This window comes from Nicotiana tomentosiformis, chromosome 3 (genome assembly GCF_000390325.3).
Source record: "Nicotiana tomentosiformis chromosome 3, ASM39032v3, whole genome shotgun sequence".
NCBI lineage: Eukaryota > Viridiplantae > Streptophyta > Magnoliopsida > Solanales > Solanaceae > Nicotiana > Nicotiana tomentosiformis.
In genome coordinates this window covers 52,582,169-52,610,086 of record NC_090814.1, presented here as the reverse complement: position 1 = coordinate 52,610,086, position 27,918 = coordinate 52,582,169, and the positions used below count along the sequence as shown (strand labels likewise).

Genomic DNA, 27,918 nt, shown 5'->3' with positions numbered 1-27,918 from the left:
AAGATGTGATTTATGTGTACTTGAATCATCAAGGTTTAACTAAATTTAAGTAAATCATCCAATCATAAAATAATAGTAAGTATTGTTGTATTCTTTAAGTTATTTTATAACTTTAAGGGTATAACTATGACATTTTAGAATGTTTATTACTTTTGAAACATGTTTGGTAATATTTGGCATAAGATATCAGTGCATCGCATGAACGTAAAGACTAGTTAATTTAAAAATTATTTTTGAGCAACAATTAGCGTTAGGCCAAACATTTTAAAAGTTCTAAGTGTTTTATTCTCAAAAGTACTTTTCAAAAAAAAAAAAAACTTTTGGAAGAAACTATTTTTTCCTGCTCCTCAAAAATTGTTATTAATTTCACTCGAAAGTATTTTTTTTTTCTTCTAAAAGCTTGGTAGAATACTTCAAATTTGCAAAAATATTTTTGACCAAAAAAAGATATTTTTAAATGCTTGCTATTAGTCTTCCTACATAATTAAGTTGTCTCACACTCACAAATTATGTGTCCGCTACTAGTTGTACTTTCTTGTGCAAAGCGAAACTCTAATGCTTTGGAGTTTGGATGATAGGGGCAACAACGTAAAACTGAAACACTTTCTCAAGTTCAACAACCACAACAACAACCGAATATAACCGAGGTCCAAGGAGGTAGTGTGTAGGCAGACCTTACTCCTACCCTGGGTTACATGGACTGTTTTCGATAGACCCTCAACTCCCTCCTTTTAAAAATTCTTCACTTTATTCTTGGGTTAACTCGAACTCACAAACTTTTGATTGAAAACGAAGGATGCTCACGCAACCCACTATCGTCGCTTCCTTCGAGTTCACTAGCAGCTAAATCATTGAATAATGTAATAACATAAGATATGATTATGTACATATACAGCTAGCTGGCGTTGATAATTTAAAATTCATAGTCAGAATATGGGCAATATTATATTTGGCAATAATTCAGAGTTGCTAGTAGGCCTCATTCATTAATTAGTGTGTAATAAGAATCATTCTTTTCCTTCTCACTAATCATTGACTAAACTTCCATCACCATAGATTAAAATCTCTGCTCCTGGCGGAAGGTTCATTGCTTAAGAACTGTAGGTCAGTGTTTTTTCTTACTTTACTATAGAAAGCATATTTCCTTTTGATCTTACCCCTTTTTCAAACAAGTGGCAGCTTTTAAACTTCAATAAGTTCTTTTTTCTTTCAAAATTAAATTAAGACAACATGGAATGATTACTCGTACAGTGTTTTGTTTCTGTTACTGATTGTAAATTCGTTGTTTCAATTATTTTGAAATATGTTGCTATATATGGTAATTTTAAATATAAGTCATACAAAACGGAATTCAAAATTTTAGTAAGCTGGATTAATAATGAATGAAATAAAAAATAATTATAAATGTTTAATTGAACTGGGAATTTATAGATCTATGTAAAGGAATCTGAATCTGGAAACGGGAATATTTTGATCTAATTCGCACATAAGGGGAATTTTGCATTAGGTTTTCGCGAGCTGGATTGATGATTAAAGAAACAATGAAGAGTTCCAAATGGTTTTTTTACAAATCTATGTCAGAGAATTAAGAGTTCCAAATGGTTTTTTTACAAAGTCTAACTGGAATGTTACCATTGTTTGTACCCATTATTTTTTCCTGATCTTTATGGTTCTTCGTCCAAACTTATTGGTTTTTTATTGCTTACTGGAGATATGTCGTTGCTCTTACTAATGTTAGGCATACTGCTCTTTGACAGCAAGCATTTCAACCTCAACAACCAGAAAATAGATCAAGCTAATTAGGATGGAGGATGTCAACATTGATGAGAGTGCTCTAACTCCTAGACCAACTACTCAAGTAACTGAAGAGGAACCTGTGGGGCTTGAGGATGAAGCTGACAAGATAATTAAGCTACTGACCAGAGGAATAAGGGAACGGGATATTGTCTCTATTTTTGGCATGCCTGGTCTCGGAAAGACCACTTTGGCCAGAAAGATATTCAAAGATTCTTCTATTGTTTCTCACTTTGATGTTCGAGCATGGCTTACCATTTCTCAATCATATGATGTGAGAGAGCTGTTGAGGGATATCTATAAGCAAGTTACAGGTGTTAAGTACAATGGAGATAAGGAGAGTGACATAGCCGATATGTTGCGTAAGTGTTTAATAGGCAAAAGATATCTCATTGTCTTGGATGATGTATGGGAAGTAAAGGCATGGGATGAGTTAAGATTATGTTTTCCAATCGGTAAACAAGGAAGTAGAATCATGTTAACAACTCGACTTGAACATGTGGCAATGGAAGTCAAGCACTGTACCAATCCTTATTCCCCTCGATTCCTAACCAGGGAAGCGAGCTGGAAATTGTTGGAGAAAAAAGCATTTCAAAAGGAAACTTGCCCTCCTGAATTCCAGGATGTTGGGGTACAAATTGCGGAATATTGTAAAGGATTGCCTCTTACAGTTGTTTTGATTGGTGGAATTCTGGCAAAGAAAGAAAGGAATGTCTCAGAGTGGTGTGAAGTTGCAAACAATTTAAAGTCTCATCTTGGAGCAGTTGAAAGTGAGAGCAACTTGGCAATACAATTAAGTTACTGCTATTTACCAGATCATTTGAGACATTGCCTTCTAACTATGGGAGTATTTAGGGAGGATGAAAAATTTGGAGCATCTAAATTGATGTTACTCTGGATGGCTGAAGGCCTCGTTCAATGTAGTGATGAGAGAGGATTGGAGGAGGTAGCTGAAGGTTACTTGATCGATATAATTTCTAGTAGCCTACTAATGGTTTCAAAGACGACCTTTGATGGCAAGGTGAAGTACTTGCAAATTCACGATCTAGTGCGTGACTTTGTCTTAAACAAAGCTAAAGAAGAAAAGTTCATGCAAGCTATAGGGATACATAATCAATATCAACCTTCATATGATGAGGAACATCGAGTGTGCATTCACCTCGACCATAAGCTTCGTCATGATTTGCAGAGATTCAACAACAAAGTAGATAGATTCCTCACAAGCGGCTCCAAAAAAGGATCTTTTGGACAAGATCTTAAATCGTTCTTTGTTACTAATAACGCAGATGATTTTCTTGCTTATAAAGATTTTTGGAATACTGAGTCTAATTTTCACGGTACTGTTTCTGAAGTGTATTTATCTCGTTCCTATCACTTCTCGTCAGTTGGAGACTTAAGACTTCTTAGAGTGTTGGATTTCAAGAACTGCATTCCAGGGGATTATACGAATATAGTTGATATACTGCAATCACTAGTTTACCTGAGATACCTGGGAATGTGTTTCGAAAAGTTTTTTTTCGAGTGGGTATCACACATGTGCGACCTAGAAACTTTACTTGTGGATACTGAGATATTAGGAGAAGGGACACCTCATATTTGGAAGATGACGAAACTAAAGCATGTAGACCTAGAAACACTCTTACCTCGTGAGATATTTGCAGTTTCTGAAGAAGGTCCGTCTAAGTTGGAGAATTTGAGGGCATTTAATGGCATGTGGTTACTTCCTGAGGATATAGAGTTAATTGAGAGGTTTCCCAATCTTCAAAAACTTCTCCTCATAATAATTGACAAGGATTTTGATGAAGCTGACTCTATCGTTCTGAAATTGGATGTTCTTACACAGCTTCAATCTCTCGTGCTTGGTTCGATGTGTAATATCACCAAGTATTATTTACCTTCAAGTCTCAAAGAGTTGATCCTCCGCCAAGTTAATATATCAGCAAGTGCAACTTCCACAATCGCTGGGTTACCCAACCTTCAAAGACTGATATTTGAAGGGTGTATATTCGAGCAAGACGAGTGGGACGTGAGAGATATGGAGTTCCCGGTACTCAAAATCTTAAAATTTCGAGGCGTTCATCTTAGGGGATGGCATGTCTCAGAATCAACATCATTTCCCATGCTTGAGAGTTTAGTGCTAAAATCTGTTGAATTGCTTGAGAAGATTCCTGACAGTTTTGTGGATATTGGAACACTTGCATCAATCAAGGTGATCTATTGTGATGATAATCTCAATGCTTCAGCTTTGGAGATTAAGGAAGAAGTAGAAGCAACTTCAGGATGTGACAATCTCAAGGTCTATATTTTTCCACATTACTCTCGGTATGTCTTTCTTTTTAATTTTCATTTTTTTCTTTCTTGATAAACTAATTCAATTTTTGAGTTTAATTCATTATGTTATTGTTGTTATAACTGCAAAATATGTTTATATCTTTATGTTATGTTACATTAATCCAAATACATCGTTATTGTTGTTAAAAAAAAAGGGAACAAAAAGAAAAAGAAGAGGAATATGAAGAGGAAGAGAAAGAAGTAGAAGAAGAAGCAGCATCAGAAGTAGAAGCAGAAGAAAAAGACAAAGGAGAAGAAGCAGCAGCAACAGCAAAAGGAGAAGCAGAAGAAGATAAAAAAGAAGCAGCAACAGCACCAGAAGTAGAAGCAGAAGAAAAAGAGAAGGAAGAGGAAGAAGAAGAAGAAGAAGAAGAAGCAGCAGCAGCGGCAGAAGTAGCAGTAGGGGCAGAAGTAGAAGCAGAAGAAAAAGAGAAAGAAGAAGAAGAAGAAGAAGCAGCGGCGGCAGAAGTAGAAGTAGCAATAGGGGCAGAAGTAGAAGCAGAAGAAAAAGATAAAGGAGAAGAAGAAGCAGCAACAGCAAGAGCAGAAGCAGAAAAGAAAGAGGATGAAGAGGAAGAGGAGGAAGATGACAAAGTATCAGTATCATCATTTAAGACTTTCAATCTTGGTTTTATGCTTTTCCTTTTTCTTCTCTTATTCTTTTGGTCGCATAAATATAAGAAATAGTCCACGTAACTTATTAAGACATCTAGAAATTATAAAAGCTGTTTAGACATTTTTCCCATTCATGTTTATTCTCTGTAAAGCGCAGTAAATTTTGGACAATATTTTTATGCTTTGACTATTACATTCTTAGAAGGCAAGCACCATTGATCCACCTTCCCTTCTGATTATGCCTCTCTCTCCATAAAAAGCTTTCATATGTATTGACTTTAGTGGTTGGGGAAGGGGGCTTGTGCCAGTATACTGTAACACCATAAATAATGGGGGAATGGTTGTCTGCAATATTACAAAATAATCTGCTGAATAATTTGAGTTTTTCCATATCTTATAGCACGTCTTCACTTCCATAGTTCCCAGGTTGTAGTACAAGAGCTAAAGGACCAAGTCCTGTCCAGTTGTGCCACCAAAACAATGAACTTCCTTTATTAGCTTTCCATATCATATATGGCTCAGCTTTCTTTCTACTCTCCAGGAGCTTTTTGCAGCTCTATGATTGAGTAGAGCTCCATTTTCTAGTAATGATAAAGGGAAATGAAAGAAGCCCATAGACTCGTAAGTTAGAAAGGGAACTAAATCCTTAAGTTAGCATAATTTGCTCCATGAGCTCGAATGGTAAACAAATTTGCTACATGTATTTTTTTTATTTTGTTTAAGTCCATTTGACTTATTTTGACTGGTATAGTTTACCTTATCAAAATGAAAAAAAGAATAAATGGAGTACGAGGATAATCGTACTTTGTTTTTTCAATTTGTTAAAAACAAAGTAAGGTTTTTGTTTTTGGGATAGCTTTAAGACTTAGAAACTGGAGATTCCGAAAGACTTACTTTTTGGATATCGTTTGGAAATTAATTTTCACAAAATATTTTCTTTTCATTTTCTTTTTCAGCTTCAATGAAATGATATGAAATGGACTACATGATGAAAGTAGCACCGTTGTTTTTATGAGAGAAAGATTTAATTAAGAACTAAATATCCACTAGGTCCACAAGTGAATACATGATTTTAAGTAAATATTTGTGCAAACTCGGTATAAGTAACAGATTAATTAAATGTTGGAACATCAAATTTAGCATGTTCATGTATTAAAAAAGCCCTTTCGGAAGTAAGACGTGAACTTTTGTGAAACCAGGTATACATAGAATTAGCGTTTACTACAATAGTAACAATGTTTTGCTTCTTCGTACCATAGTTGGTTTTTTCATAAATATACTAATAAGATTTTCCAATTCCAGCTATTCCAATAGATCACTGTTATTATTTCCATGAGTCACTCTAGTTCCACAAGTGAAATCAGAACATACGTATACGTTATATATGTTCAAAGGAGCAGATACACGTTCCCTCTTTCTAAATTTTTTTAGTTCGGTATCTTGTTTTGGAGCTTTGACTAATTCGAATTTACGTCGTTTAAAGTTTACTAACGGAAAAAGCACCATGCCGTGATTTCACAAAATAATAGTATTCCATAATTCAAATAGGAAGTAAACAAGTTGTGAATCAAGTTGGTCGTAAATATACGTGAAAAATAAATTTAAGTATATTGAGGATGGTATAATTGAGAAAATGTTTAATTTGTTCCTTCATAATGTTCCTTTAATGAGACTATTATGAATACATTTTAAGAATAAAAACTCAATGTTGAGGTTGTAGTACTATTTTAAATTGTGTCTGTGTTTTAATGTGATATCATTATAGTAATTTAATTATTTGTCACCTTTTTTCACTTATAAAAAATGTGACACGGCTCATAAAATATACTACGCACGTCAGTTCCAATAAGTGCATAGTTTGTAATTGTAAAAACTTGTTGAATGATAACTAACCTCCCACCAGGAGAGAGAAGTCTTCCCTGCCACCCTCCTGTTTTTCTCAAAACTTTGGTGGTAATATCAGCAAAATGAGTAATTGTCTTTCTCGCAGTGTAAACTGGATAGCCCAAATAAGTGAAGGAGAAGTCTTGGTGTTTGAAACCAATGATATTTTTGATCCTTCTCCTCACTTTATTAGTGGCACGGGCAGCAATTAAGAAACAGATTTTGTCAGAGTTAATCTTTTGGTATGAGATTATTTCATATTTTCTCAATTGTCTATGGATAAGGGCAGGAGAGTACTTGTCCCACGAAGTGAAGATGATAACAACGTCGGCATATACAAGATAATTAACTTTGGGAATATTAGAATTTATATTTAAGCCAATGTACCTGTTTTTCATGTGGACATTGTTGTGCACTTTGGATAGAAGTTCAGCTGCCAAGATGAAGTGAGAGGGTTGATAAGTGGGGATTTTGACTACTTATTAGTATATTTTTGCTTTTGTTTTAATCCGAAAATATTGATTTATGTTCTCGAAACTAATGAAATTGTGCAAATTGCAGGAATGTTGGAAGTTTGGCCTCTCATGATGAAATCCGACTAAAAAAAGAGTGTTCCGAATCACAAGGCAATAAAGGGCGCAGAAGCAAAGAAGTGCGGTCCGCAGAAGAAAGTGCGGACCACAGAATTTCATCTGCGGCCGCAGACCAAGTAAAAGCACCCAGCAGAACTTTGGCCAATGTGCGGCCACAGAACAGGGTCTGCACTGATAAATTATTCAAAGTTCAGAGAGTGTACAAAAGACCAAGTCCTGAAGCTTTGCTGAAGTGCGGACCGCACAAGAATTGTACGGCCGCAGAAGATACTTCGCAGCCACAATCCAGAAATGTGCGGCTACAGAACCCAATCTCCTGCCAATTGAAAAAATATGCGAACCGCACATGGAATTGTCCCGAGGGGCATTTTTGTCAGTGAATTTTGGCCCACTACAAATAGACGAGTTTCACATTTTCAGGTCAAGTTTCGAAGTTTGAGATGCTGTAGCCGTTTCATTTTGCCATTTTAGGAAGTTTGCGATTATTTTAGTGTTTAAATATTATATTTTATCAATTTAATCTTTGATTATGGGTTTAATTAGCTTTTCTTCTTTATTTTCTTCAATTCCCACTATGAGTAGCAAGATTTTTACTAGGGTTGTGACCCAACCCTAGTGTGTAAATCTTATGGGTACATAATATAATGCTTGTTTATGATTGGGTGTTGATTATTTAGCTTAGTTCATGCTTCAATTTTAGAATTAATAGTTGAAAATATTGATTCATACCTTTTTGACTTAGTCTCTACTTGAGAAAGAGGGACCTAGTCTAGGATAACTTGGCTAACAAGGAATTGGGTTAATTGAGGGTTTGATTAGCCTAATTAAAGGGTTCAAACTAGAGATAGTAAGAACCCGACTTGAGCTCATATCAACTATTTTGTTTGATACCCATTTGGATTTGAGAAAGCCAAATTGGGAAAAATCACTCTTTGACCGAGAGGTATTGAGTGGGTAACATAGAGTTGAGAGCTATAATACACCCCAATCAACAAAATAAGTATTAACGTATTTAACCCATTAGGCGAACACCTAGGTAATGGTCACATCCCTAGGCTTTTTAACTATTTGAAAAAATACCAAAAATAATCATTCGCTTCTAGTTTCTTCTCTTAGCTTATAATTGTTAGAGTAAAAGTAGAATTAGAAATCAAAACTTTTTGTGGAAGTGTAAATTTAGTTAATCCATTCACTCTCGTCAAGTGTATACTCCTAACACCCAGTATAACTCCATGTGGAAATCGACCCCGACTCTTGTTGGGTACTATTCTTCCAATGACCGTTTACACTCACTATTGAGTGCGGATTGGACGTGGATCAATTTTTGGCGCCGTTGTCGGGGAGTTAAAACGGTGTTAGCTATATATTTGGATTTGTTTTGGGAATATCTTCTTTTCCTTTCGTGTTGCTGACTTGTGTGAGAAATCTTAGGTACAACCATGGCGAACAATGAGCTCGGAAATTTACCTTTGGGGGATTTAGATGTGGAGGACGAGCAAGTATAGGAGGTACCTCATGAGCCACAAGCCAATCGGAGAGGCCGGGTACCTAATGACAATGTTCCCATTCCACTCCCATCTCCACCACGAGCGGCTCCACACCAGATATTGCCCAACGAAGTTTATGCTAGTGCAATAGTCCCTTCCCATATTAGGGCGGGCAACTTCCAAATCACCAATGTGATGCTCACTATTCTTGAGCAACGGGGATTCTTTACCGGTGCTCCAACACAAAATGCTTATAAACATTTGAAGGCATTTATGGACACTTGTTGGAGGAGGAAGCAAACAAATGTCTTCGAGGATGCATTGAGGCTAAGGCTTTTTCCCTTCTCTCTACGGGGAAAAGCTTTAGATTGGTTGGAACGATTGCCAAACCATTCAATTCACACTTGGGATGAGTTGGCGGAAAAGTTCATTTCTAAGTTCTTCTGTATCGGGCACATGGCTATACTTCGAGATGAGATCTTAGCATTCAAGCAAGAGCCGAATGAACCACTATGCGAGATATGGGAATGCTATAGAACTATGGTCAAGGAATGTACCAACAACGATAAGACGGATAAAATGATTCAACAAACATTCTATCGTGAGATTAACACAACCAACCAATGTGTAGGGAATCAACTAGCCGTTGGGAACTTTATGATTACGCCTTATGCGAAGGCGTGTGAGATTTTGGATGAGATGGCGGAAACGTCGTCGGCTTGGCAATCCCGGGCCAATGTTCCATAAGGTGACCCAAATATGATCCACCTTCACAAAGAATTGCAAGACCATGAACAAGCCATTGCCGAATTAACAACTACCATGACTAACTAGCAAAGGCCCAACTAAATCAAGTGCAAATTCCAAAGCAAGTCAATGCTATGGAAGGAGTGAACATGATGGTGAACAATATGAGGACCAAGGGTCCACAAGTGCAAAATCGAGTGGAGAACTATGTGCAAGAAGATGGTAGTTTTTAGCAAGATGATTCTTATAATGAGCAAGAAGAGGAGGTGCAATATGTGAATAATTTTCAAGAGCAAAGAAACAACTTCCAAGGCCCAAGCAAATAACAATGGCGACCTCAAAACAATCAAGGCAATTGGAATTCTAGCAATCAAGGAAATTGGAGTGGAGGCAATAATCAAGGGAATTGGCATAATAACAACAATCACAGAAATTGGAGTGGAAACAACCAAGGAAATTGGGGAGGTAACAATCAAGGCGGATGGAACAACAATCAAGGCAACTGGGGGTCGAGTTTTCAAAGGTCCCCAATGTACCAACAACCAAGCAACCCACCTCCTTATCCTTTCCATGGTTTAATTTCTTCAAATAATGAGATGGGGCGTATTGAAAATATGTTCAAGAAAATGATGGAAAAAATGTTGATTCAGATGCCTAACTTGCCTTACACAACACATCAATCCGTAACCTAGAAGTTCAAATGGGCCAAATCTCTCAAGCCTTAAATTCTCGTCCTAAGAGGGCACTAACAAGTGATACGGTGGTAAACCTAAAGGGTGGTAACAACATGGGGCATGCCATGGCAGTTATCACAAGAAGTTAAAGAGGTGGGAATGCACCCACCTCAAGTCAAAGGCAACTTGTTGTTGATGATCAAGTGATGCAAGAAGAGGAGATCCTGAACAATGTGGTGCAACCTAATGATGAAGTTCAGATTGACATTGATGATAGTGTGGAAGAGACTCAAGAGGAGGTGAACCCATCTAGGGAACACATTATTGACATACCGGAGCCAGTAGTATAAAAAGCCAAGTCACTATTGCCTAAGCCTCCACCTCCATACCCTCAAAGACTTGCCAAGCAAAACGGTGATAATCAATTCAAGAAGTTCATTCAAATGATGAAGAGTCTCTTAATCAATGTGCCATTAGTTGAAGCCTTGGAACAAATGCCCGGTTATGCAAAGCTTATGAAAGATCTTGTGACAAAGAAGCGGTCAATGAATTTTAAAACCATCAAAGTCACTCATCAAGTAAGTGCAATTGTGCATTCAATGGCTCCTAAGTTGGAGGATCCCGGTGCTTTCACGATTTCGTTTACAATTGGTAGTGATGAGTTTGCTAAAGCTCTTTGTGATCTTGGGCAAGTATCAATTTGATGCCCTATTCGGGTTGTTAAAACTTTGGGAATTAGGCAACCAAGACCCACATCTATGAGATTGTAAATGGCCGATCGTACTATGAAGAGGCCGTTAAGAGTGATTGAAAATGTCTTGGTTCGTGTTGATAAATTTATTCTTCCAGTGGATTATGTCATTCTTGATTGTGAGGTTGATTATGAAGTGCCGATTATTCTTGGGAGACCTTTCTTTGCTACGGGGAAGGCTCTTTGTGATGTTGAACCTGAAGAAATTACTTTCTGGCAACCAAATAGCAATGAGGTGTGCTCTTTTGTGGACTTGGTGATCGATGTTATTGTTTATGAAACAAGTGCTAAAATTAATGTTGGTGATCTGTTGGAGGCTGTCTTGATCAAATTTGATAATGACAAGATAGATGGCTTCATGTAATACGTGAACTCTTTACAAGGAATGGGGTCTTAAAACTATGCACCCTGGAAATTATCCTTGGATCTTGAAAATAGGACAACTCCTCCTACAAAGCCTTCCATTGAAGAGCCTCCTACCTTGGAGTTGAAGCTATTTCCTACACATCTTCGGTATGAATTTCTTGGTCCTTATTCTACTTTATCAGTTATTCTTTCCTTTTGTTTGACTAATGTGCATATAGATTCCACATTGGCGGTGCTATAAAATAAGAAGAAGGCTATTGGATGGACCTTGGCGGATATTCGGGGGATAAGCCCCACTTTTTGCATGTATAAGATCAAGTTGGAGGATGGTGCCCAACCATCTATTGAACATCAAAGGAGACTCAATGAGGCTATGCAAGAAGTTGTCAAGAAAGAGATTATCAAGTGGCTGGATGCCAGGGTTGTCTACCCCATCTCCGGTAGTTCGTGGACGTCTCCGGTTAAATGTGTCCCAAAGAAGGAAGGCATGACGGTGGTCACCAATGAAAATAATGAGTTGATCCATACAAGAACGGTGACCGGTTGGAGGGTGTCTATGGACTATCGCAAGCTCAACAAAGTCACAAGGAAGGATCACTTTCCACTTCCTTTCTTAGAACAAATGCTCGATAGACTGGCCGACCGTTATTTCTATTACTTTCTTGATGGGTACTTGGGCTACAACAAAATTCTCTTTGCTTTGGAAGATCAAGAGAAAACAATCTTTACATGTCCCTATGGTACTTTCGCTTTCAAGCGGACGCCATTTGGTTTATGTAATGCACTGCGACATTTCAGAGGTATATGATGGCTATTTTCACGAATATAGTGGAGGAATAACTTGAAGTTTTCATGGATGACTTCTCGGGGGTTAGAAACTCTTTTGATGATTGTCTTGCAAATTTGGATAAAGTGTTGTCTAGATGTGAAGAAATTAATTTGGTGCTTGATTGGGAGAAATGTCATTTCATGGTCGAGGAAGGCATTGTCCTTGGCCAGAAAATCTCAAGGAATGGAATTGAAGTTGACAAGGCAAAGATTGAGGTGATTTCTAAGCTTTCACCTCCAACTTCGGTGAAGGGTGTGCGGAGTTTCTTAGGCCACGCGGGTTTTTACCGGCGCTTCATCAAAGACTTCTCTAAGGTGGTGAACCCGTTGTGCAAGCTTCTTGAGAAGGATGCTAAGTTTAACTTCAATGATGATTGCATGAGAGCTTTTGAATTATTGAAGCTCAAGTTGACAACCACCCCCATCATCACCGCTCCATAATGGAGTGTCCCTTTTGAACTCATGTGTGATGCAAGTGACGTAATGATTGGGGTTGTTTTGGGGCAACGCATCAACAAAATCTTTCATCCGGTCTACTACTCTAGTAAGACCATGAATAATGCCCAAGTCAAACTATACCATTACGGATAAAGAGCTCCTTGCTATTGTGTTTGCAATTGAGAAGTTCCGCTCGTACTTGATAGGTGCAAAAGTCATTATCCACACGGATCATGCGGTGCTTCGTTACCTTATGAGCAAAAAGGACTCCAAAGCTCAGTTGATAATATGGGTGCTCTTGTTGCAAGAATATTATATTGACATCCAAGATAGGAAAGGTAGTGAAAACCAAGTGGCGGACCACTTGTCTCGTTTGGAGGAGGAGGGGAGGCCGCATGATGGCCTAGAAATCAATGATTCCTTCCCCAATGAGCAACTCTTGGCTATTTCAATGAAAGAGGTGCCATGGTTCACGGATTTAGCAAATTTTCTTGTGTGTGGAATCATTCCGGATGAGTTCTCTTCAAGCCAAAGGAAGAAGCTCAAACGAGATTGTCAAGATTATTATTGGGATGAACCATACCTTTTCCGAATTTGTACAGATGGGGTGATTAGAAGATGTGTACCGGAAGATGAGCAAGGTGAAATTCTTGGGGCTTGTCATTCTTCGACATATGGTGTTCATGATGGTGGAGTGAGAACGGCAACCAAAGTACTTAGTTGTGGTTTCTATTGACCCACTCTTTACAAGGATGCAAGTGAGTTAGTGAAAAGATGTGATAAATGTCAATGGGCCAGTGAAATCTCAAAGAAGAATGAAATGCCTCTCACAACCATTTTGGAGATTGATATTTTCGATGTGTGGGGTATTGACTTCATGGGCCCTTTTATGAGTTCTTGTGGAAACACCTACATAATGGTCGCGGTGGATTATGTGTCCAAATGGGCTGCAGTCGTTGCTTTACCCAACAATGAGGCGAGAAGTATGGTAGCTTTCTTGAAAAAGAATATTTTCATAAGGTTTGGTACTCCACGTGCAATTATAAACGATGGGGGTCACATTTTTGCAACAAGGCTTTCGACACTATACTTAGCAAGTATGGTGTTACTCACAAAGTCACGACTCCTTATCATCCACAAGCTAGTGGGCAAGTGGAGTCTCTAACCGGGAGATAAAGAGTATCTTGTCCAAAACGGTGAATGCTAATCGGACGGATTGGTCCAAGAAGCTTGATGGTGTATTATGGGATTATCAGACGGCTTACAAAACACCTATCGGAATGTCACCATACCGGTTGGTGTTCAGAAAAGCTTGTCATCTTCCGGTGGAACTAGAGCATAAGGCCATATGGGCTCTAAAGAAGTTGAATCTTGATTGGGATGTAGCCGCTAACTTGAGGGTTGGATACTTGAATGAATTGGATGAGTTTCGGTACCATGCTTATGCAAGTTCGTCCTTGTACAAAGAAAAGATAAAATATCTGGGTGTGACACCTTTTGGTGCATTAGACTTGAAGAACAATAACAATGAAGTATTCCGAGTCAATGGTCACCAGGTGAATCACTACTTGGGAAAAGTTGGAGATAGCCATGTCGTGGCGGTCATTCATTTCACTTGGGGGTATTCTGCGTCGTGCCGCGAAGTTAAATCAGGCGCTTCTTGGGAGGCGACCCATGTTCTATTCCCTTTTTTTGGAAACTATACTACTAGGTTATGCACCTAGTAGTAAATATATATTATAAATCCCAAAATGGGTTCAAATCTTACAAATTGTCCAAGTGAAAGTAGAAATACAAACAATTTGTTGTTACTAAATATGACAAAAGTAGAAATAGTACATTGTAATAAGAGAAATACATATTCTGCATTCCAAGATGTCCAGCTGATAGTGATTGTTATGAATTCACATTGAAATTGCAAAAAACTCCTTGTAGCACCAACAAAGCTCTCACCAGGCGCATGTTTTTGCACTTCAACGTAGGACTCATGTATTAATCCACAATAGCTAAACCACACCATATTATACCTCTTTAAATCATCTTGGTAGGACTGTAGATCATTTTGTGCGCCAGTGATATCTCTCCAGAATACCAACCAAATTTCTTTACAAGCATGTAGTTCATGGTCAATGTGACTAAACCAAACAATTGATGAAATATCTAGCATGATAAGCCATAAAGAGGCATATAACATCATCCCAATAGTGGTTGTACCATATCCAAACTGGCCATTATAAAATGCTAATACCACTGGTAAACGATACAACAATTTATTGTAGCAAACATGTCGAGTGTAGCGTAGCCTAACTGTATTCTGCTTTCCCAGAATTCCTTGGCTGAAAATGTCAGTACAAAGCTTTGATAACAAATGTATTTTCAATGCATCCTGCTCCGAAACGAGTCTCCAAATATTCAAGCAACCCAGCCATGTCATGAATGGTAAAGCAACCTGTAGAAATTTGGAAAATGTGAATGGTTGGTTGCTGGCATTCGAGTTGCGAAGGTGTTTCAAATCACTTTCATGTTCAGCCTGTTTCCATAGTAAGAGCACTGGAAGATATATTGTCTTTGTAGCGGTCGAATGATATAAGAAGGAAAATAATCTGGAACTTTCGCAGGTAGGCATCATATACAAAACACCAGTCATGAATTCCTTGATTTGTTCCTAACCCTTAGGTTTGGTATCTGAGATTTGTGTTGGTTGATTAGTGTCTTACCAGCATTTGGGAAATCATGGAATGATTGAAATTCTAATGTACATGCAAAAGAAAACACAATGTTAGCTAGATAATCTTCTATTGCATTCCCCTCCCTTAGGACATGCTGAATGATAACATTGAATTGCTCCTTCATTTGCTTAATCTTCTTCACTTCTTTACTTGTGCTCCAAGGTACCTCCCAATCACCTTCAATAGTCTTCTTCATAACTATTGAGTCAGTCTCAATTATTAGGGGATGCATGTTCATTTGAAAAATATGAGAGCCCTTCCATAATTGCCTTTGCCTCTGCCACCATGTTTGTTGAACCCCAATCTGCTCTGCCTTTGCAAAAACCATATCTCCAGCAGAATCCCTTACACAAAAACAATATGAGCTTGGGCCTGGATTTTCGCAAGAAACACCATCTGTATTGCACTTGAACCATCTCTCGAAAGGTAGCTGCCATTTAACTATTTTTGTGATAATATATGGTTTATAGTTCTCAAAAAACTTAATCATATCTGGCCAAAGAAGAGGTATATTTTGTAGCCAATGAAACCTTAATCTAGCAAGATAATAAAGTATTTTATTAACTTCATGCACTACCCTGTTAAAACAGACAGATATTCCACCATGCTTTATAGTGTTCCTTCTCTTCCAAAGGTCCCAGGATATAATGGCAGGGGCATCCTGAAAACAATGACCTTAGCTTAGGACAATAGTCAGCACTCTACCATGCCCTAATCACTTGATGAATTTGTACCAAGTTGACTACAATCCCAACAGCCTGCAAGAAGACTTTCCACACTCCTAAAGCAGTTGAACTGTTAAGGAAAATATGTTACAGTGTTTCTTCTTGAGGAGGAAAGCAGCACCAACATTTTGAGATAGTGTGATATTCATTTCTCCTCTATAAGTCATCTGTTGGAACCTTTCCCCTCCATAATCTTCATAGGAAAAATGATATTTTGAAGGGTAATCCTTCAGTCCATAGAGATTTTTGTTCTGAATTTTTGGGTTTCCTATGTCTCAAGATGTTCCATGCACTACCAAACGTAAATTTACCATAAGGCTCGATTGAATCAGTTGATGTTGCCCCTATTGCATCAGTTGTAGCCTCGATTATAGCAAGTTCCTTACTAGTAGTCTCCATCTCTTTGCAGTAGTTTTTGACTTAGGTCTATTATCTTTTACCTGGTTCCGTGTAGCTCAAGGATTACCAAATGGAGCCACGCCTACTGCCCCGTTCCCTTCATCCACCTGGGTAAACTCCTTTGGATTAATAGCATCAACATCGTCTGTAGCAGCCCGTTGCGCTCCCTTATTTTGCCCAGCTCTTTTTGCGTCTAATAATTGTCTAGCATCTCCCTTATACTAATCAACATTGCTCATGTCATTAACCATACTCAGTACATTATCACCATCCATTTCAATTGTATTACTCTTCCCCTGCATCACACGACATGATCGTTCTTCATGCCCTTGATGCTTACAATACATGTAATATTTTGGTAGATTATCGTACACAACCTGCTGATAAAATTCAACAGATTTCCCAGTTATTTTATCGACAATTTGTAACATAACTTTGGTAGGATATTTATCCAGTAAGTCAAGCAACACCTTAACCCTTGCGGCACTCAGTCTTGTTCGATCTTTTGTTGCTTTGTCCACAGCAAGTGGCTTTCCGACTGCTGAAGCTATTGACAATAGTGATTTCCTTGCAAAGAAGTTGGGCGGCAGTTCTGGAAAAGATATCCAAACAACTGCCTTAGATGTTTCCTCCCTAGGATTGAATCCTAGCGTCCATGGAAAAGCCCGAAAGAAATATTCCTCACCTTTGGCTTTAACATATCCTGTCGACCTTGATAAGAAATGAACATAATCATCATATAAATGAAATCTTACAAGTATATGACGATATTCAAGCTGGCCAATATTACAAAAACCATTAACCCCAAACTGTTTTGGCAACATCTGTCGAAGCTCGCGCAAATCTAGTTTTCCATAAGATAATTTGACGACAATGGCTTGGTGTAAACCTTCTTCGATAGTAAACTCATTAACTTCTTCCATGGTGAATTGAATTTTTTGTTCTCCATGGATAATATTAATAGGAATCAATACATTTTTCTTAATTTTTGCGACAGATTCATTGGAAGAACTTGAGCAGCGTATGATTGTTGGAACTTCATGTTTTTGGTTGGTTCATTTATGATTTAGATCGGCTTTCCCACAGAAAGGCTGGGGAGAGATCGCAGTAGCCATGGCTGCCCAAAATGCCATTGAATCGCCTTGAGAGAGGAGAGAGAAGAGAGAATTAGCATCCCGAGTTTCGTTGTATGGCTTTGGCTTCGGAATTTTCAGCTTTTGTGGCACGGGGGCGAGGTTCACAGCAACCCTAATTTGGTTTTTGCATCCTCTAAGCAGGCCTTGTAGGGCAGCATTGACAACATTGAGCTGGCCTGACAAGTTGTCTATGGTTTGTTGCATGGCCCTCACCCTATCTGCCTCTAGTTCTCTATGGGGTAAATCCTCGGCGCACTCTTGTTGGAGGTCCTCAAATTTGCCATGAATTTCGTCTGCCTCTACGGTTGCCATTTGCTGGTATTTCTCAAAGTCGCGACTGATGTTTGCTATGTCAACTTCAGCCTGCCTCATTCTGCGGTCTAGGTCATCAAACCTTTGCACTAGGCTGGTCCTTAGATCATGCACTACATCCATGATGGGCCGTAATACGTCAACCGTCTCTTCTAGGATCGTGATGCGATCTCCATAAATCACCATGGTCAGAAATGGTAGTAATGGCAATGTGTTCCCTCGTTCGATGTCGAGCCTAGGCTCTGATACCAACTGTTACGCGATGCCTTTCTGAGATTTCTTATAAGGGCGACGTAAGGCTAAGCAACTGATGTCAGTGTACGGTTGCTGTTTGCCAACTGAGGTCCCCTCCATACGCTAGACGAGATTTTCAGTGCCGTACAGGAAAATCAATGTCATGAGCAATGGAGAGAATTGAAATGAGCAATTGAGAATGAAAGCTGATTGTATTAATGAATGAAAGCTATTACAAAAGGCTACATGGTGTCGAGGGGGAGAGACACCAGTATAGAGAAATGTTTGCTTACTTGAATGCTTGATCCCCCCAAATAACGCTTAAAATAATTAACCAAAGTTACATGACTTGACCTATATAAGCTGTAGACGCATAATGGAAGTAAATGAAGTAAAACTACTCTATATTTACATTGAAAAAAACTTAGTATTCTATAAGGTAGAAACTAGTCCGTTGGCAGTAGCTTTGTCTTTAGCATCAAGGTCTGTGCGAACAGTGTTGTCGGCGAGCGCAACACTATTTCTATCTGCCTGCAACTGGGCACTGGCACTTGGCATCAGGGTTTGCGCGTGCGGCATTGTTTGTACTCATGATGCTGTTGGAATGTGCCTGCGATTGGGCCCTGGCGAGGCATCATGATCTGTGCACGCGACACTGTCTATGCACATGGCATTCTTGGAATCATCATGGTCTATGTGTGTGGCACTGTTGGCATCTTCCAGCTAATGGGCACCGGCGAGGGCTATCGGTGGGGCGATAGAGGCACATGCACGCTTGTCACTTGGAGTTTTCTAGACCACGGGGCTGACCGTGGTGCTGGGAGGCTTACCAAGACGCCACGGGGACTGTCCAAGGGGTCATGGGGCATGGTTGAAAAGTAGCCCATGACATTCTCCCCCACCTGAGTTGGCGATGTCCTCGGAGCCTTACCTATAAGGTGATGATTGATCAGGCTCTTGTTGGCTTGGAGGTCTGTTCCCCTCGGTCTTTTGAGGTGGATTTGGAATGATGCTCCATGTCTTTCTGAAATGATTTGAGGCGGTTGACATGGAAGACTGGGTGGATCTTCCACCATGCTGGGGTATTCACCCGGTATGTGGTTTTACCAATACGTCTTTCAATGGACAAGGGTCCGATGTGTGTTTGCAATATGCGAGGGTCATGGGCCCTCTCTGCAAAAAAGTACCACTTTGGGATTCTTACCATCACTTTGTCTCATGCTTGATGTTGGAAAAAGTGAAGACTTTGGTCGACATACCTCTTTGCCCTCTCTTAGGCTTTGACAAATAGCTCTGCACTATCTCCAAATTTCTCTCCCATTCTTCGAGAAGCTAGCAGCTCGAGGCGATTTTGGCATGTTTGGTGCATTCACAATTTGTGGGAGTAGCGGTTGTTGTCCGGTAACAATTTCAAAAGCGCTTTTGTTTGTACTAGAGCTCTTTTGTGAATTGAAACTGTTACACCCTATATTTTCGTACGTAAAAATGCATCGTAAGCAAACTAATGTAGGACCAAAAATGAGATAATATTTAAAAGTATATAAAGTAATTTAATCATGTTACCTCTGAGGTTACAAATATTGAAGATCATGAACAACAAGTACAAAGAGGGTTGGACGGTTCAGAAGCTAAAGCAATTGAAGAAAATAATGTTTCGTCGAAAGTCGACAAGTTGGGAATGTTATAACATATACCTTTGGGGTGAGACTAGGGTGCTTAACATGATAAGGAGATTATGTTATGATTTATATTAGTCGTATGACATCCGTGTGTTATGTTTTGAAGTCAAGAGAGTTGTGGAACAAAAGTCGATGAAAGTCATCACAAGTTACATTCATAAGTTTTACTGAAACTTTGGGTCAAATATAACTGCGATTTTCTCCTAATATACTTAGAGTTATGGGGTGTTCCACCTATCAAATTAAAGATATATGAGTCTATTTTCCAACTCATTAAACCGTTTGTCAATACGACATTGGAGTAGAAAGATATGGGCATTTGTGCGATACTGCGCAAGCTGCTAGGTGACAAGTAGGTGTGTCACCTACTTGCTTAAATGAGAGCCCAAAAAAATGGGCCATTTCGGGTCGTCCAAAGAGGCCTTTTAAGGGCCTATTTTCTTCATATATTAGACTTAAAATAGAGCATAATAACCAGACATAAGCTCTGCAAAGAATCCTCCCAAAAATTTCCCACAAACCCTAATTGATTTTCTCTCCCTTTCAATTTCTAATTAGAGGTAAAACCTAAAGTTTGAAGGACCAAGATAGGAGCTGAGTTATCCAACAAATAAGGTGAGTTTACTGCTCTCTTTCATCCATTTTTTCTTCTATAAATTCATGGCAAGTCGTTCTATACTTGTAAGAACTCACGGGACGGTGATCGGAAGCCGTGAGTTCGAGTTATTCACTTGTAGCGGACTGTTTTGTGGACTGTTTTGTGTTGCTGTTGGGCTGCGTGTTTTACTACTGTTTTGTGGAGTTTTGGAGGAGGAAGGGGGTGTAGAAACACCATATAAATGTAGGGTGGTTGGCTGGTCGTTCGTCATAACATTTCCGGGTCGTTTGACACTACTACGGTGGTCGTTTTGAGTATGAAGAGATTGGGGTGTGTTGGGCTGTTTTGTAGTGTTTGATGGCGTATATAGGGCTGGAAAATGATGTATTTATGTTGTTATTGTTCTGTTCTTGTATTGTTGGTGTTATCTTGAATTTGGAGGAATAAGGATTATAGGGGAGATGCTGCCCGTTTTAATACAAAATAAGTTTGTCGTTCGTTGTGCGATAGTTGTACCTTTCGTAACTTAACGATAGTATTATTATCATTCTTGTAGATTAAGGTGCGAAGAGGTGAGTTCAACTTGGTGATTAGAAAGATTGTGATAAGGTATGTTAAGGCTAAGCCCTTCCTTCATTTTGGCATGATCTCTTAGCTACATGTGTTAATAATGAGACATAAAGAGAAGTTCGTATTCATGAATTTATTCATATTATTCTAGTCTCATAAGTTACAATATTATTCCTTATCGAGACTTCATATTCAGTTTAGTTTTGTCTTTATTCAGTAAGGAGAGCAGAGGGTCTATATATATATATATATATATACAGTATTACACTATTTTCACCACCATCGAGCTATAATCGGTGGGCAGGCCCCTATTGGGCAACCTCTGATCAGATGGTAAGTTATATATACCGAGCCTACCGTGGCCGAGCGCCTATGAGCGAGCCCAGGATGGCCAAGGTACAGATGCCCAGTATGGCTGAGCGCCTATGAGCGAGCCTACTACGGCCGAGCAGTTATACGTACCGAGCCTTATAGGGCCGGACATTTATTTTACTTACTATATTGAAGGAGTTTAGTCACTATCAGCAGGTAAGTATATCTCCAGACCATCTTTGACTCCCAGTTAATTTCAGTTATCATATTATCAGTTCAGTTTTAGATTTCAGTTATTTTATTGCCTTACATACTCGGTACATTATTTCGTACTGACGTCCCTTTTCTGGGGGCGCTACATTTCATGCGTGCAGGTTCAGACAGATTGACGGGTAGACCTCCTCAGTAGGTGTTTCTCGAGTTCAGCCTGATCGGTAAGCTCCACGTCTTTCGGAGTTTCCAGGTCTAGAGTTTTGTGTACATCTTATGTATATCTGTATATATGTTATGGGTAGGTCGGGGCTCTGTTTCGATCACAATATATCTATCTGTAGAGGCTTGTAGACATATCCTGTTGGTTAGTGCAGTATGTTGGGTTTGTAGGCCTGGTATGTATATTTGATGGTTTGTCAGCTATAGTAGCTATGACGGCCTTGTCGGCCTAGCTTTATATTGATGTTTAGTTAGCGCTAGTTTCCATTCAGTTTTATATTTTGCTTTGCAAATTGGCTTGCAAGGTGGCCCCATGGCCAAAGTATGACATTATATGTTCAGAGTCCCTTAGTCGCAATTTGGTATGCTAGGTTAGGTGAGGCACCAGGTGCTGGTCTCGCTCCTAGGTTCGGGGCGTGACAAACTTGGTATCAGAGCAGTTCTGTCCTAGGAAGTCTACAAGCCGTGTCTAGTAGGGTCTTGTTTATAGATGTGTTGTGCACCACATTATATAAGCAGGGAACTACAGGGCATTTAGGAGTTGGTTACCCTTCTTTGAAATCTAAATCGTGCTATAGAACTGAGTTATAGGAAATTTGAATTAAACTTATGTGTTGGTGTTTGCATGCACAGATGACGGTGACTAGGAAGACTACAGCTAGCCAGATGAGAGATACAGCAGTAGGTGAGGGGACCAGCAGGGTACCCCCAGTAGATGGGGCCCAGTCTGAGGCTCAAGGCGAGACCCCTACTCAGCCATTACCGGCTCCTCCACCAACTACGGAGATTCCTAGGGAAACCGCACATCCAGTTCCCCCTCCACTTCCATCAGATCAGGACTTGAGGAGTGCGGTGCATTTATTGACACAGTTGGTAGCTACCCAGCAACAGGCTAGGGCATCAGCTAGTGTAGGAACTTCTGAGGGATCTGGGAGTTCAAGGGTCCGAGAGTTTATTGCTTTGAGTCCCCCAGAGTTCACGGGGACAGATCAGAGGGAGGACCCGCAGGATTTCATAGATCAACTTCACAAGATCTTTCGTGTTATGCATGCCACGGAGAAAGAGGCACTTGAGCTAGCAGCTTTTCGACTCCGAGATATAGCCATCCTTTGGTACGAGGGATGGGAGAGGTCCAGGGACGTGATGCACCTCCAGCTATTTGGGAGAATTTTTCAGATGCCTTCCTTGACCAGTACTTACCACGGGAGATCCGACAGGCTCGAGTCGATCAGTTTCTAGCCCTCAAGTAAGGTAATATGAGTGTTCGAGAGTATAGTCTCCATTTTGATTCATTGGCCAGATATGCATCATCCATAGTTGCTACTATGCAGGACAGGATTCATAGGTTTATAGCAGGGTTAGCCCCAGAGTTAACCGAGGCATGTGCCACCGCTGCATTGCAGGATAGTATGGATATCTCCTGGATTAAGGCATTCGCCCAGAATATAGAAAGGGGTAGGCGTCGGCAGCAGGGTACATAGAGGGCTGAGCAAGGGCAACGTAAGAGGATGAGATTTCCCGGGTCTCAGGAGCAATATCAGGGTAGTTATAGGACCCAGTACTTCGGACGGCCACCTAGGCCTCCGCCACCTCAGTTACAGGGTTACAGGTATGACCGCTATACTCAGTCAGGACTAGGTGAGAGCTCACGGGCGTCGGGTTTGCAGCGACATTGAGGATCTACGCAGACATGGTCATTTCCTCCACGGTGTGACATCTGTGGTAGAGGACACTTGGGCCAATGCCGAGCAGGTTCTGATGCTTGTTATATATGTGGGCGTCCGGGGCATATGATGCGAGATTGCCCAAATAGAGATTCTTGGGGAATGGCACAACCAGTGAGTTCAATAACAGGATCATCTATGTCCGTGCATCCTTCAGGGCGCGAGTCTCAGTCTTCGGCTGGTAGAGGTCGAGGCAGAGGTAGAGGTTCCAGTTCAGGTGGTAATCAGAACCGTATCTATGCTTTAGCGGGTCGACGGGACCAGGAGTCTTCACCAGACGTTGTGACAGGTATATTAACCATTTGCTCTCACGATGCTTATGCTTTGATAGACCCAGGATCTACTTTATCGTATGTTACCCCATTTGTCGCGAGGAAGTTTGGTATAGTGCCTGAAATACTAAGTGATCCTTTTGCGGTATCTACACCGGTCGGAGATCGATTATTGCTAGACGGGTTTACCGAGGTTGTACGGTGACAATTTGTAGTCGCCAAACCTCAGCTGACCTAGTTGAGCTAGAGATGATGGATTTTGATGCTATCATGGGCATGGACTGGTTGGCAGCTTGCTATGCCACAGTTGATTGCCGAGCAAAGGCAGTCAGATTTCATTTTTCGGGTGAGCCAGTCCTTGAATGGGTAGGTAATACAGCAACACCCAGAGGTAGGTTTATTTCCTATCTGAAGGCGAGGAAAATGATCGCAAAAGGGTGCATTTATCATATTGTGCGAGTTAGAGATGCAGATGCTGAGATACCTACACTTCAGTCTATTCCCGTAGTCAAAGAGTATGCATATGTGTTTCCAGATGAGCTTCCAGGTATTCCTCCAGAGCGAGAGATTGATTTTAGCATCGATTTGCTTCCAGGAACTCAACCAATATCCGTCCCTCCGTATAGAATGGCACCTGCCGAATTGAAGGAGTTGAAGGAGCAGTTAAAAGATTTGCTGGAGAAAGGTTACATTAGGCCCAGTACCTCACCTTGGGGTGCACCGGTACTATTTGTGCGGAAGAAAGACGGCACGCTGAGGATGTGTATCGATTATAGGCAGCTGAACAAGGTAACTATTGAGAATAAGTATCCACTTCCAAGGATCGATGACTTGTTTGATCAGTTGCAGGGGCTAGATGCTTTTCAAAGATAGATTTGAGGTCGGGGTACCACCAGGTCAGAGTTCGGGAAAAAGATATTCTGAAGACAGCCTTCAGGACCCGATATGGCCACTTCGAGTTCCTTGTCATGTCCTTCGGCTTGACTAATGCACCCGCCATATTTATGGACTTGATGAATAGCCTATTCCGGCCATTTTTAGATCTGTTCGTGATAGTATTTATTGATGATATTCTGGTTTATTCCCGTTCAGAGGATGAGCATGCGGACCACCTGCGAGCGGTACTCCAAACCCTCCGTGATCGTAAGTTGTATGCTAAGTTTTCTAAATGTGAGTTCTGGTTGAAGTCTGTAGCATTCTTGGGGCATATTGTATCAGATGAAAGGTATAAAGGTGGACACTCAGAAGATTGAGGCCGTGAAATCTTGGCCTAGACCTACCACTCCGACAGAGGTTCGTAGCTTTCTAGGCTTAGCAGGATACTATCGGAGGTTCGTAGAGGGTTTTTCTTCCCTTTCGGCACCATTGACGAAGTTGACATAGAAAGAAACTAAGTTTCAATGGACAGAGGCTTGCGAGCGGAGTTTCCAAGAGCTTAAGAACAGGTTGACCTCAGCTCCAATTCTAACACTTCCAGAGGGTCTAGAGGGTTATGCCGTGTATTGTGATGCATCAGGTGTCGGGTTAGGATGTGTCCTGATGCAACATGGGAAGGTAATTGCGTATGCTTCAAGGCAGTTGAGGAAGCATGAGAGGAATTATCCGACCCACGACCTCGAGTTAGCTGCGGTTGTCCATGCACTTAAGATATGGCGGCATTATTTATATGGTGTTCATGTTGATATATTTACTGATCATAAAAGCCTACAATATATCTTCAAGCAGAAAGAGTTGAATTTGCAACAGAGGCGATGGCTTGAGTTATTAAAAGATTACGATGTTAGCATTCTCTACCATCCAGGGAAAGCTAATGTTGTAGCAGATGCCTTAAGTCGCCGATCTATGGCTAGCTTAGCACATGTAGAGCCCGAGAAAAGACAATTAGCTAGAGAGATTCATCAATTGGCTTCGTTGGGGGTTCGGTTAGTAGATTCTGAGGATGGTGGAGTTGTACTTCAAAACACTGCAAAGTCATCCCTCATAGCTGAAGTCAAGGAAAGGCAGTACGAGGACCCAGAGTTGGTCGAGTTGAGAGAGCGAGTTCCACAGCAGAGGAACCCATTGTTAGAGCTCAAGGGAGATGGGGTTCTCAGATACAAGGGTCGTTTGTGTGTTCCAGATATAGCAGGGCTACGAGACAAGATTATGTCAGAGGCACATTATTCATGGTATTCCATCCATCCTGGATCGACGAAGATGTATCATGACATTAAGGATATGTACTGGTGGAATGATATGAAGAAGAACATTGCTGAGTTTGTCGCCCAATGTACTAGTTGCCAGCAAGTGAAGGTAGAGCACCAGAAGCCCGGAGGGCTAATGCAGACTATAGAGATCCCGACATGGAAATGGGAGGCGATAAACATGGACTTTATCACGGGTTTACCTCATTCTAATCGTAAGTTCGATTCCATATGGGTGATAGTCGATAGGCTCACGAAATTAGCTCACTTCCTACCGGTCAGATCTACATATACAGTAGAAGATTATGCAAAGTTATATATTAAGGAGATAGTGCGGCTACACGGAGTACCGGTTTCTATTATATCTGACCGTGGAGCTCAGTTTACAGCACATTTTTGGAGGTCATTTCAGAGAGGTCTAGGGACTCAGGTGAATCTCAGCACATCTTTTCATCCACAGACTGATGGACAAGCCGAGTGCACGATTCAGACGCTCGAGGATATGTTACGAGTATGTGTGTTGGATTTTAAAAGAAGTTGGGATGAACATCTACCTCTTATCAAGTTTGCATATAATAATAGTTACCACTCCAGTATCCAGATGGCTCCGTACGAGGCTTTGTATGGGCGTAAGTGCAGATCTCCTATAGGGTGGTTTGATGTTGGAGAATCTGGGTTACATGGGCCAGACCTGGTTCAGCAGGCCATAGAGAAAGTAAAGGTTATCCGGGAGCGACTGTTGACAGCTCAGAGTCGTCAGAAGTCATATTCTGACGTGCGGCGACGAGACTTAGAGTTCAGGATTAATGACTGGGTATTCTTAAAGGTATCACCTATGAAGGGCGTGATGAGGTTTGGCAAGAAAGGAAAGCTTAGCCCACGGTATATTGGGCCTTATAGGATCATTCGGAGAGTGGGCCAACTAGCTTATGAGTTAGAGTTGCCCTCAGAATTGGAGTCTGTCCATCCGGTTTTTCACGTATCTATGCTACGGAAGTGCATTGGCGATCCTACCCGAGTGGTGCCCACGGATGATGTACAGATTACAGAGGACTTGTCATACGAGGAAATTCCAGTTGCCATCCTAGACCGACAAATCCGCAAGCTACAAAATAAGGAGGTAGCTTCCGTGAAGGTTTTATGGAGGAGCAAGAATGTAGAAGAGATGATGTGGGAATCGGAGGAAGAAATGAAGTCTAAATACCCCTACCTATTTCAAACTGAAGATATGGCTCGAGATGGGATGCTACAACACAGCTCTATTCAGGCTAGCAGGTCATCAGGTAAGCTTTTATTTTTCACTTTTAGTATTTATGATTCACGGTTGGTGAGGCAAAGTGTTGCTATTTATAAACATTGGCCATGTGTGGCATGCATAGTATGTTTTCTGGCTATGTACAGGTTGGTTTTAACCTAGTGTACGAAGGATACTCTGGCAAAAGTTTCCAAAGTCTCTAAGAGTAAACATTCGAGGACGAATGTTCCCAAGGGGGAATGATGTTACACCCTATATTTTCGTACGTAAAAATGCATCGTAAGCAAACTAATGTAGGACCAAAAATGAGATAATATTTAAAAGTATATAAAGTAATTTAATCATGTTACCTCTGAGGTTACAAATATTGAAGATCATGAACAACAAGTACAAAGAGGGTTGGACGGTTCAGAAGCTAAAGCAATTGAAGAAAATAATGTTTCGTCGAAAGTCGACAAGTTGGGAATGTTATAACATATACCTTTGGGGTGAGACTAGGGTGCTTAACATGATAAGGAGATTATGTTATGATTTATATTAGTCGTATGACATCCGTGTGTTATGTTTTGAAGTCAAGAGAGTTGTGGAACAAAAGTCGATGAAAGTCATCACAAGTTACATTCATAAGTTTTACTGAAACTTTGGGTCAAATATAACTGCGATTTTCTCCTAATATACTTAGAGTTATGGGGTGTTCCACCTATCAAATTAAAGATATATGAGTCTATTTTCCAACTCATTAAACCGTTTGTCAATACGACATTGGAGTAGAAAGATATGGGCATTTGTGCGATACTGCGCAAGCTGCTAGGTGACAAGTAGGTGTGTCACCTACTTGCTTAAATGAGAG

General features: G+C 40.3%; 1 protein-coding gene across 2 annotated transcripts; it reads left to right on the top strand.

The window, feature by feature from the left end:
- The first annotated feature begins 955 nt into the window (after positions 1-955).
- LOC104089047 (putative late blight resistance protein homolog R1A-3) lies at positions 956-4,979 on the top strand. 2 transcript variants are annotated; one of them, XM_018768434.3, is made up of 3 exons: positions 956-1,104; positions 1,758-4,116; positions 4,281-4,979. In XM_018768434.3, the coding sequence occupies exons 2-3, from the start codon at positions 1,805-1,807 to the stop codon at positions 4,810-4,812; spliced, it is 2,844 nt and encodes a 947-aa protein (XP_018623950.2). In that variant the 5' UTR covers positions 956-1,104; positions 1,758-1,804; the 3' UTR covers positions 4,813-4,979. The 2 variants fall into 2 exon arrangements, with proteins under 2 accessions (XP_018623950.2, XP_070053058.1); XM_070196957.1 differs by having other exon boundaries at positions 1,007-1,104; positions 1,739-4,116.
- Positions 4,980-27,918: the final 22,939 nt, after the last annotated feature.

Bases quoted from the DNA above. Each gene is read 5' to 3' on its own strand.
- LOC104089047 (XM_018768434.3), top strand. From the start codon at position 1,805: ATGGAGGATGTCAACATTGATGAGAGTGCTCTAACTCCTAGACCAACT. The intron at 4,117-4,280 runs GTATGTCTTTCT...TTAAAAAAAAAG, and splicing joins ATTTTTCCACATTACTCTCG to GGAACAAAAAGAAAAAGAAG.